This window comes from Rattus rattus, chromosome 16 (assembly GCF_011064425.1).
Source record: "Rattus rattus isolate New Zealand chromosome 16, Rrattus_CSIRO_v1, whole genome shotgun sequence".
Taxonomy (NCBI): Eukaryota; Metazoa; Chordata; class Mammalia; order Rodentia; family Muridae; genus Rattus; species Rattus rattus.
In genome coordinates, this window is record NC_046169.1 from 43,560,291 (window position 1) to 43,572,224 (window position 11,934).

General features: G+C 49.5%; 1 protein-coding gene across 5 annotated transcripts; it reads left to right on the top strand.

Annotated features, from left to right (window-relative positions):
* Window positions 1–2,106: 2,106 nt before the first annotated feature.
* Window positions 2,107–11,184, top strand: Pus1 (pseudouridine synthase 1). 5 transcript variants are annotated; one of them, XM_032886863.1, is made up of 6 exons: window positions 2,107–2,187; window positions 2,829–3,039; window positions 4,609–4,746; window positions 6,707–6,809; window positions 9,782–10,473; window positions 10,878–11,184. In XM_032886863.1, exons 2-6 carry the CDS (start codon window positions 2,839–2,841, stop codon window positions 10,923–10,925), a joined length of 1,182 nt encoding a protein of 393 aa, XP_032742754.1. In that variant the 5' UTR covers window positions 2,107–2,187; window positions 2,829–2,838; the 3' UTR covers window positions 10,926–11,184. The 5 variants fall into 5 exon arrangements, with proteins under 5 accessions (XP_032742754.1, XP_032742753.1, XP_032742758.1 ...); XM_032886862.1 differs by having other exon boundaries at window positions 2,162–2,497; XM_032886866.1 differs by having other exon boundaries at window positions 2,175–2,191.
* Window positions 11,185–11,934: the final 750 nt, after the last annotated feature.

Below are 11,934 nucleotides of genomic sequence, written 5' to 3' on the forward strand. Positions count from 1 at the left end.
GGATTATTGAATGTGTGGGGGGGGAACAGTTCCCACTAGGTCGGGTGAGGATCCAGAGAGGGTGGGGCTGGACTTCTCGGTAACTGCTGGGGTGGACCTGGCTGACTGGTTGAGGTATGAGGGTCCCTGACACCCAAACAGCAATCAGAGTGACTCTGAGGAGAGGAGGCAGTTCAGTTCAATGGAACTTAGCCCGTGTTGGTTCAAATGATGCCACATGGTTTGAGTATAGTACAGTTTGGTGAAAATAATTCTGGTGGCAAGTAGCTCATCCACCTGTACAGCAAAGCATACATAAACCTTGAGGGGCAAAGCCAGCTAAAGACGGATAGGACATGACTACATTGAAACTAAAGTCCATACCGATAGGTTCTATAGATTGATGCAGAAAAACAAATTTATCATAGGCATCTGGAGAAAGGTCCAATGCCAGAAATGTCTCTAGCTACATAGAGCCTTCTGGGCAGAAAACAGGTTTTGTGTTCCTTCCCTTGAGGGTGAGGCCACACCTAAACAGCAGAGACATCAAGGCTTTCTGTAGCAAGGTGGATGAAGAGATTCTTGGGGTGCCAAATGCTGGGAAGGACTTTCTGTGGGAGCCCTTTCTCAGTACGTGTGAAACCAGGGCAGTGTGAACTATATGGAAGTTTTCAGCACAGGCAGCTGCTACTTCCTGTTAGCCCTTCTTTCCCAGGCCCAGTGGGATCTCACTTGAGTAGGGGTCACAACCAAGTCCTTTCATAAGGCAACTGACTCCTGGCTTTGTTTCTTTTTTTAAGTTTTTCTTTTTAAAGATTTGTTTATTTATAGATAAGTACACTGTAGTTATCTTCAGACACACCAGAAGAAAGCATCAGATCTCATTACAGATGGTTGTGAGCCACCATGTGGATGCTGGGGATTGAACTCAGGACCTCTGGAAGAGCAGTTAACCACTGAGCCATCTCTCCAGCCCCTGGCTTTGTTTCTACCTGTGGTTTCCCTAACGGTAGACTCCAGTAGTGACAGAGCTGGCCCTTATTACTCTACTATAGGAAGGAACAGGTTCTGAGCTGGGCTGGCCATGCTGTGCCACACTGCTGTCCCAGGGCCTTTGCACTGGTCCCTGGTCACCTTGGTTATGTCCTCCCCCCCCATATCTCCCTGCATACACACATGACTCTCTGTCCCATTTCAAGCTATAGTCACCTTGAGTCATGGTCCTCAGAGGTGTCCAGCCCAGTCCCCCTGAGTCTCCCTGTGTGCGTTTATAAATCTGATGAAGCCATGAATCTGAGTAGGGAAGTATTCCGGGTCAGTCGATAGGAAGGATGGATGCAAGGATAGAAGCAGAGATTGGTGAAACTCCTCATCTTTGTAGAGTGACAAACGGTACATACTGAGGGTGAGAATGCTCAGGGTGAATCAGACAGCCTGAAAATGGAGGATGAAGTCACAGAGAAGGAACTGGGGCTTATGCACGGATGGCTGCTCGTCTAGGTTTCCTGTTGTCCAGGTTCACTCTCTGGCCAAATTAGAAAAGTAAGAGTAACATGTGAAGTCAGATGTGGTGACTCACACTTGCAATCCAAGCACTTGGGTGGCTGAAGCAGGAAGGTTGCCAAAAGTTGGAGGACAGGAGCTGCCTATGGTGGTACACACCTTTAATCCCAGCTTCTGGGAGGATATATATGAGAGATTTCCAGGCCGATCAGGGCTACATAGTGAGACAGTTTTTTAATGTCATTAAATATCTGGCAATTGGAGCAGCTTCTGGAAACAACAAATGCTGGGAAACTTTATGGTCCACACACCACAAAGACAGTGGTGGAACTGCAAGATCAGCTTTGACCTCCCAATGCCAGGGTTGGTGCCATGTGCGAGGTAAGAGCCTGCTCAGTACCACTGAGTCGTGGCTGGGGCTATCTGGGGCTAGCAGTTATTACCGGCTGAATGTCTCCCTGGTGCATTCCTAACCTGCACATTTTAATGAGGTGCTTTCACTTCTCAAGCCACTGCAACGCTGAGCCTTTGCCTTCTCTGAAGAGCGGCGTCAAGATCGGCTTGGAGCTTGGTGGGAAGCCCCACCCACTGGGTCCACCCCGCTAGGCGCGTCCCAGAAAGACTTTTGTCCGCCTTCGGCCGCCTTCCAACGCTTGCCCGCTTCCGCCTTCGTGCACGTGGTCAACTTCGGGGTTCCGCGGCGCCGTGAGTGGGTCCGGCGGGACTTTCCTCCCTCCTCAAGCTCTCTGGCTGCGTGATCTCTAGGGGTGTGGGGTGGGGGTGGGCAGGGGCTGCGGGGTCACAGGTCAGCCTAGGATCAGGGGTCCTGCAGGGCCGGAGCCGAGAAATCAGGAAGACAGGGCTGGTATTTCGGAGCTGCAGAGTTCGGCAGGGATCGCTGAGGTCCGGGGTCGGCACCCGCCACCCTGCAGCGCATGGGCTTCCCCCGCCTGTGGGCCGCACTGCTGAGAGCCTGGGGACGGTGGACGGCGCGCCCAGGCCCGCGCGTGCCCGGGTAAAGATCCCGCGACCGGCAGCCTGTGTACTGAGTCCCCACGACTGACTGCCCTGAGCTGTCTGCTGCCTCTTCTTGCTTACCTTGTCTTGTTTCCATCGCTTCCTTGTACTGCCCTGCCAGAGCATTGCCTGTGTCCAGCTCTGCTTCAAACTCTACCCCCGAGTTGCCAGTTTCCCAAGCCCGGCCACTCTGTCATTGATGACCCAGACTGGTTTGTCTTTAGGCAAGGTCTTCAGAGGCCGCTGAGGCAGGCAGAGCTGAGTCCTCTTATTGGGCTCTGTTTTTGTACCCTTTTACCACCTTGGTCACTCATGCCTGTTTTTCTCAGCCTGCCGCCTATGGCTGGAAACAAGGTGCCACCAGCGCTGCCCTCACACCAGCCGGACAGGAAGGGCCGAGGTGGCTGGGTCTGGGAGGAGACGGAGCATCCTGCCAAGAGGGTCAAGGGCGGTGAGGATGAAGAGCCTCCACGCAAGCTGCCAAAGCGCAAAATTGTGCTGCTCATGGCCTACTCCGGCAAGGGCTACCACGGCATGCAGGTGAGGAGGACTGCGCCTAGACAGCCCCTGCCTGAGTCAGCCCTTGTTTCCCCTGATGCTACTCAGAGCAAGGCCGATCCCAGGAAACAAAAAAAAAAAAAAAAAAAAAAAAAAAAAGGCCTGCACTCTTCCATGAGAGTCTTGGGTGGTTTCTTCCACTGTGGTTAGGGCAGCTCTTGGCTGATTCACACTGTGACCTTGGGAGCAGTGAGTGAGTCTTCATTATTAGGGTGGTGCCTGCACAGTACCTGGGGAACTGTGTGACATGGGCAGGTTTACTGAGAGTGGGGACCAGATTGCTGCCAGGTGCTACTTGTCCATTGTGCTGAAGGGCCTGGGGCAAGCTAGGCTCTGTCTCTAACCCACCGACTAGACTCTTATGAAAGGGGCCCTGACCAGTGTGGGTAGAATCTTGTTTGTTCTTGTCACCTCTGTTGTTGATATTGTTTCAATTTTAAATTTTTGAGACAAATTTTAACCTTTATTATTTTTTTTCTGTATTAATGGGTGGTTTGCTTTTGTGCATGTTTGTGTTCTGTGTGAGTGTACTGCTCTTAGAGGCTGGGAGAGGGTTTACTATCTATCCCCTGGGTTTGGAGTGACAGGCACTTGGGAGCTGCCATCTGGGTGCTGAGAATCAAACTCCACTTTCTAAACCTTAATCTTGAGCCACGGGATGGCGTTCATTGCTATGATGTGCCCAACCAAAACAGTGGCTCCAGAATGTAGTATCTGACCGGGCATGATGGTGACTTTGAGAATGAATGACAGAGGTGACATAAGTCATGCTCTACTTTACTTTTAAAACATTGTAGGATGACTGGGATGGTGGCACATCCTGGCATTTGGGAAGTTGATGCAGGAGGATTTCCAAATTTAAGGATAGTTTGAGCTACAGTCTGGCTTTGTCCCTCTCCAGTAAGAAACACATAGGCTTCAGCAGTGAAACTCGTGGTGCCGTGAGAGTGGGTAGGGAATGGTGCCTTCAAGCAAGATGGTGCTTTTAATGTGGCCTAGGTTGTGACGCTCCTGAGGACGTGCAGACTGCACTGCTTCTGGGGTGATTGGTCTGCTTTTGGGGAGTAGTTTTGACGTGCAAGGTTTTTTTAGGCTGTCTTTCTCAGTAATCTTCTGTTTGCCTCAGTTTCCCCACCAGAGATATGACAGAGATGCCTGTCTCACAGAGCGGAGTGAGGGTTGTGGTCACTTTTTGTTAGGGTCTTTTTATGTCACTTGGGAAGTGTTCCTGAATTCATCTGTGGTGATGGGAAACAAAGGGTAGAGCAGGCTTTGAAAAGATTGTCTCAGCCAGGGAGTGCAGCTGAAGTGTTTGCATGCCCAGCTTCTCTTGGAAAGGATTTCCCTGAGAGTCTTGGATCTAGTCTGTATTCTGAGGATTGGTGGGATGCGGACGTGTCTGACCTCATGGGGTCATGAACACCATGAACCCCGTGGCTGGGGAAGGCTGAGAGGCACAGCATTAGAGCTGGTTCCAGAGTGTTGGTCAGCCTTCTGACATGCATCCATCCCAAGAGCTCATGAAAACAGGTTATCCACTTTTCTCTTTAGAGGAATCTGGGGTCCTCCCAGTTCAGGACCATCGAAGATGACTTGGTATCTGCCTTAGTCCAGGCAGGTTGTATCCCTGAAAACCATGGCACAGATATGAGGAAGATGTCTTTCCAGCGATGTGCTCGCACAGACAAGGTATGTGTCCTACTTACCTGCAGCTTTCACTGTCCCATGGTCTCAGGGTCCACCTGTCAGAAGGGATCCTAGCCAGGGGTCATGCCTGTTGAGTCGTGATAGCAATTTTGATAGTAGTGACATGATTTGGATTCTGTTTTACTTACAAAAAAGAGCTTAGGTTGGCTGAGTTGGTGGCGCTTGTCTGTCATGCCAGTACTTGAGGGAAAGAACAGGTGGTGTTGAATGGATGGAGGGCCAGGAGTGCAGATTGCTAAGCTGGTGCCACATCCCAGGTGGGCTGCATGACACCCAGTCTTCACTGGCCTTCACTTTCTTTGGATGGTTCCGAGAAAAAAAAATAGAGATGATTTATTGGGTTATAGAGAGGACTCGGCAGTTAAGAACAATCCTACTCTTTAGAGGATTAGAGTTTGGTTCCTAACACCTACATTCTGCGGCTCATACCTATAACTCCAACTCCAGGGGATTCAATATTTCTGTCATTTTTTGGGAACCTGTATACATAATTATGTGTAGAGAGGATATACAATAGTTAAAAACAAGAGAGAGAGAGAGAGAGAGAGAGAGAGAGAGAGAGAGAGAGATATGACTAGCTGGGTGGTGGTAGCCCATATGTTTAATCCTAGCACTTGAGAGGTAGAGGCAGGTTGATCTCTGAGTTTGAGGCCAGCCTGGTCTACAAGTGAGTTCCAGGACAGCCAGGCCAGGGCTACACACTAGTCTAGGACACAATAGGTTCAGGGCAAAGACCTCCGGAGCCTGTTTTGGTTCTAAACAAGGCAGGTCTCACAGTGAAGGAAGTTCAGTGCAGGGGTTTGTACCGGTATCCCCAGCCTCTGGCTTTTCCTTTTTTTTTTTTTTTTTTTCTGGAGCTGGGAACCAACAGGGCCTTGCACTTGCTAGGCAAGCGCTCTACCACTGAGCTAAATCCCCAACCCCTCTGGCATTTCTTCTGTCTGTCCCCATACCCTTTGGGGACCTCTGCCTGCTTTTGCCTGTATATTGGCTTCCTCCTCCACAAGGAAGGCTAATCCTAACAGTCTGTATCATTTATCTGCACAGCCAAGATGTATTCATTGCAACAGCCAGTCAGTATGAGCGCCTTACCAGTGGGAACTGTCTTCACTCTTTGTGGCACTAGGACCTTTTAGATTATAATTTTAATGATTGCATCATCATCTTATTAGTGTGTGCCAGTATGGGTGTGCACAAGTGGACGTCAGTCTTCCATGGGTTCCAGTGGTCAGGTCCGTAGGCTTGCGTGACTGTTACTACACACTCTGCCATCTCTCCTGCCCAGGTGAGAGGTCTTTGACAATGCTGTGTACCTACATGATAGGCACACTGCCACATGGCAGCTGATAGCTTAGCTTTTGTACTTCAAGTCACAAGAACAAGTCCCATTGTCTCTGATTGATGTGGGTATCCATCCTGGACTCAGTTCCTAGTGGATGATGGCACTTCGGGGTACCTCCTGAGAGAATCCATCACATTCCCGGGCCTGGTCCATACAGAACCAAATGGCTGGGCCCTTGTCGGTAGGTCTTTGTGATTGGATTGACCTCTGAAGAGAGCAGAGTGATATATAGATCACTCTGCTGCGTATAGATCAGGGTGATAGTGGATATTCCATTGCACAGCCAGACATGGTGGAGCAAGTGTCCAGAAGCTGGGAGAACTCCAAGTTTGAAGATAGCCTAGGCTACAGAGTTCAAGGCCAGCCTTCGCTATATAGCCGTACTCTGTCTTATGCACACTTGTCAACCCTGCAGAGGAGGAAGGATTGTGGCAAGACTTAAACTTAGCCTGGTGTGTGTGAGTTCTAGGCCAGCTAGGAGATACATGGAGACCCATTCCCAAAAGCACCTCTTCCTTCCGCCTTAGAACCAGGGTGTGAGGGCTATGCTGGAGGACGAGGCCCTAATCTATCTCCCCTCTCTGCTCTGTTTCCTTGCAGGGTGTGTCTGCAGCTGGGCAGGTGGTATCCCTAAAGGTGTGGCTAATTGATGACATCCTGGACAAGATCAACAGCCACCTTCCATCCCACATTCGGATTCTGGGTAAGCTTCCCTGTGCAACCCCAAGTGACCTCATATGGACCGAGGCTGTACTTGCCCTGCTTCCTCTGGTCAAGCAGGTGCCCAGTAGGTGGTAGGGTGCTGTGAAAGTTCATTGTTGCCCCTTCAGGACTGGCTAGTTGAGGGAATAGTTCCACGGCCTTTGGCTGTACTGCTATGATAATCTGTGGGTCCTCTTCCTATAAACAATGAATGGTTATGAGCATGCAGATTGTTCAGATGGAGCCAGCAGTGCCCTCTTGGAACAGGACTGGCAAATGCAACTTTAGAACCTGGAGCCTCATTTTTGCTCTAACTGCTCTGTCTAGCCCCTTTAACTTCTTTTAATTTTATTTCTGCCTCTGAGTGCTAGGATTAAAGGTGTGTGTACTGCCACACTTGGCTTTAAAACAAAACAAACCTTTGTATTTTGTTAGCAATACTAGCTAGGGGTTAAATCCAGGACCTTGTACACTCTAGTCAACTCTAGTCAAGTTTGCTTTTCTTCCCTCTTCTTCCCACATACCCCCCCACTCCCCAACATACACTCCATCTCTAGGTAGGCTCTCACTGTGTAGTCCTGGCTGATCTGGAACTCTGCTGTATAGACAAGGCTGACCCTGAACCCACAGAGATCTTCCTCCTGACTGCTGGGATTAAAGCATGATGTTGTAGTACTACTACTACTAGTAGTAGTTGTTGTAGTAGTAGTGGGCTAGGGAGTACAGCTCAGAGACAGAAAACTTGGCTGGTACTAAATGCTGCTGCTACTACTACTACTTCTTCTTCTCCTTCTTCCTCTTTCTTCCTCATTCTTCCTCTTTCTCCTTCTTTTTAAAAAAAATGATCCAGCTCTGTTAAGACTATGGTGAGACGGGTTGGGGATTTAGCTCAGTGGTAGAGCGCTTGCCTAGCAAGTGCAAGGCCCTGGGTTCGGTCCCCAGCTCCAAAAAAAAAAAAGACTATGATGAGAGCAGGGAGTTCTTGTCCATCCTTGGCCACAGAGTAAAACTGTCTCAAGAATAAAATCTAGGGCTGGAGAGATGGCTCAGCGGTTAAGAGCACTGACTGCTCTTCCAGAGGTCATGAGTTCAATTCCCAGCAACCACATGGTGGCTCACAACCATCTGTAAAGAGATCTGGTGCCCTCTTCTGGTATATCTGAAGACAGCTACAGTGTACTTATATATAATAAATGAATAAATCTAAAAAATAATTAAAAAAAAAAGAATAAAATCTAGCTAATGTGTAAACAAGCAAATGAAGATGGCCTTTTGAGGGCCTTCTGTTACCTCCATGCTGTTCTTGGTCTTGTGGACTTCATGTCTCAGCCCAAACACTGGATCAAATGTGTACCATCATGCTTGGCTAGTGGAGTAGTTTTATTTGGTTTAGTGTTTTTCTGACCTATGGGGACAGTTTCATTCTGGAATCTTCCAGAGTAAACGCTACATAAGAGTCACTTTTGATGTATCTTGGCATTCATGTCAAGGAAGAATATTTAATGAATTACCTGGAAGAACCTCTAGTTTGGTGTTGGTTTTTGTTTTGTTTTTTGAAACAGTCCCACTATGTAGCCTTGGCTATCCTGGAACTCACTATGTAGACCAGGCTGGCCTCCAGTTCCTGAATGCTGGGATTAAAGGCGTTTGCCACTATACTCAGCCAAACTTTTTTTTTTTCTTCTTTTTTTCAGAGCTGGGGACCGAACCCAGGGCCTTGTGCTTGCTAGGCAAGCGCTCTACCACTGAGCTAAATCCCCAACCCCAAACTTTTTTTTTTTTTTTTTTTAAATAATGATTACGGACTGCTTTATTGATCCCCAAAGAAGAGCTCAGTTACTCATCAGATTCCTGGTCCGTCGAGCATTGAATGAAACTGAACCATGTGAAGACTGGAATGATTATGTCAGTTCTGCTTCTTGTAGAAATGCAGCCGCAGCTAACAGATAGATGGCATAGGCTGTTCAACCAATTGTCAGAGCCACTGTGGCTCTGTAGAGGAGGGCATCAGATGCCCCACCTTTCAGATGACTGGTATCCCATTATCCTCTTGAGATAGCTTTTGTTTCTATGGAACTTTGTTTTCAAAATGCCTTCGTGAAGTGGTGCTAATGGTCCTCTGGACCAGATTCCACAACATCTCGGCTCAGTTGTTGCCCACCAACCGTGACTACTGAACCTCTTTTTCTTTATTTGAGAATTTCATACATGTATATGAAGGGTGCGATCAGAATCTTCCCCAATCCTTGCTTCTTCTGTAGCACTTTTCCCCTGTCTTGGTGCCTCTTTTGTGCACAGGAGTGTCAGCTGGGACATGGGTAGCCTCTCTGAGGCTGCGCCATAAAGAAAATTGTCTCTCTTTGTCCAGCTGCCATCAGTTGCCAATAGCTTCTCAGCTAGGGGTGAGAACCTCCAGGTTTGTTCAGTTCGCATTTTCTCGTTGTTGAGATCTGCTTCTGTATCTGTAGAAAGACTTCTAGTATTCTAGGTCCTGGCTTCTACCACTTCGATGGCTCATGACTGAAGGCCTGGTCAAAAGCTACACTAGATTTTTTTTTTAAATGATTTTAATGTGCATTGGTGTTTTGCCTGCATGTACGTCTGTGAGAAGGTTGTCAGATCCTCTGCAACTAGAGTTACAGATAGTTGCAAATTGCCATGTGGGTGCTGGGAATATAATCATTGTCCTCTGGAAGAGCAGCCAATGTTCTTCAGTGCTGAACCATCTCTCCAGACCTGCATGCAGATTTTTAACCTGGGCCTGGTGTGTTTGCCAACTCCACTCTCAGCAGACCCTTAGGTTTCTCTGTCATTTGGGTTTGTTTCATTTCGAGCTTCAGGACTGTGTGGATTCTAGTTTGGAATCAAGACTGGGTGCCTATCCTGGGCAAGTGGTACCGGAGCCACGCTGTCTGGATGTCCCACCTTGGAAGTGTTTCTGCTTACCTGGGTTTCTTACATCCTGTCCCGTAGGACTGAAGAGGGTCACAGGTGGGTTCAACTCCAAGAACAAGTGTGACGCCAGGACCTATTGCTACATGCTACCTACCTTTGCCTTTGCTCATAAGGACCGGGATGTACAGGATGAGAGCTATCGCCTGAGTGCAGAGACCCTGCAGCAGGTCAACCGGCTTCTGGCCTGCTACAAAGGCACGCATAACTTCCATAACTTCACATCACAGAAGGGGCCGAGAGAGCCTAGTGCACGCCGCTACATTCTGGAGATGTACTGCGAGGAGCCCTTTGTTCGGGAGGGCCTGGAGTTTGCTGTGATCAAGGTGAAGGGCCAGAGCTTCATGATGCACCAGATCCGGAAGATGGTTGGCCTGGTGGTAGCCATTGTCAAGGGTTATGCCCCTGAGAGTGTCCTGGAGCGAAGTTGGGGTGAGGAGAAGGTGGATGTGCCCAAGGCACCAGGGCTTGGCTTAGTCCTGGAGAGGGTTCACTTTGAGAAGTACAATCAACGCTTTGGCAGTGACGGGCTGCATGAGCCCCTGGACTGGGCACAGGAGGAAGGGAAGGTGACTGCTTTCAAGGAGCAATACATCTACCCTACCATTGTCAGCACTGAGCGGGATGAGCGGTCTATGGCCCAGTGGCTTAACACTTTGCCGATCCACAACTTCAGTGGCACTGCACTTGGAGCGGCTGACACAGGTGCCAAGGTAGGAATTTGGTCTAGAGTGTGCATTGTGTGCATATGTGCACCTATTAGCTGGGTAGGCTGAGTCATAAGTAACAAGCTGAGCCCCAGAGATTCCCCAAAGTCGCACAGCCCTTGGAGGAGTGGGCTACCTCCTGCTCCTGCCCCACCCTGTGGTCTTGGCTGCCAGCTGAAGTAGTTGTCGACCCCTAGGCAAGGTTTACTCATGGGCTAGCATTGGGCTGCAGCTGCTGAGCAGTGTGTCTGGCTCCTCTAAGGGCATAGGCTGCTTGTGCCTGCTTGTTGAGCTCCACTCTATTCTGTGGCCTTCTCTTTGCTCAGCACAAGTATTTGCCACTATCACTATGCCCACTCACAGAGGAGTTAGATCTCACCGTCCTTTCCCTGTTTGCCCCTTTCCTACAGGTCCCCAGCTCCCTGGAGGGCAGTGAAGGGGATGGAGACACTGACTGAACCGTAGATGCTGCCCTGCTGTGAGTGCTGAGGCTGGAATCTCCGCACCTGCCTGTCACCCGGGCCTGGGGAGCCAAGAATCTGGGTGCCAGCTTGTGGACGTGGCCTGGCTTCATAACCTCAGGATATTAAATTCTCACCCCGGGAATCAGCTGCCTATTTTGCCCATGCATTGTGTGTATACACCTTGGCATGAAAGGACACTTTTTTTAAAAAAGAAGTGATTTTTTTCCTATTAAAATATGTTTTGCTTAGTGAATTATTCTTTTCCTATTCTTTTCTGGTTGTGAGATGAGCAGAACACTGCTGTGCTGGGGAGAAGCCAAAGGACAGGCACAGAGGTCAGCGCAGGGTGTGGATGACTGGGCAGGCAAGAGATGTAGCCTCTAGCCGTATGCTCCCAGCTGCTACTGATCCTCTTTCTTCCATCCTGACCTGTCCTTTGAGACCATCCCAGCTTCTCTGAAGTGACAACACTGGTGGTTTCTCGCTGCCTGTTCGTGGGGAGACCTCCAGTGGTGCTGTGCTTCAGCAGCCCCCACTCCCACGCCCTGGTGTCCTTCACCTCCTTCTGACTCTCCTTACACTGCATGACCGTTCATGTCCCCCTGCAGTTGGTGGCTTCCACGTATCCCTCCTCACTGGACACCCATGGCCACTATCTCAGCACTGGACTTGGGATGCCCCTTCAGCCCAGTGCACTCCTCGCAGACCTCACTTGCCTTTCATGGGTGAGGCATTCTCAAATGTCTAGCACAGTCAGTGTACAGTGCCCTTAGACCTGCACAGATGGCTTCATCCCATGACCTGCACTTTGGTTTGTTCGGGATGGCAAACAAGCAGTGTTTGAGGAGTAATGTCTCCCTAAGGCAAGGAGGGTTCAGGGCCCCAAATGGGTAGCCCTTTGAGCCTTCTCGCCACTTGCTCCGGCAGAGAGAGGACTTGGGTTTGCTTCCCAGCACCAATATGGCGGCTGGCAGCTATCTGTAACTCTAGTTCCAGATGATCC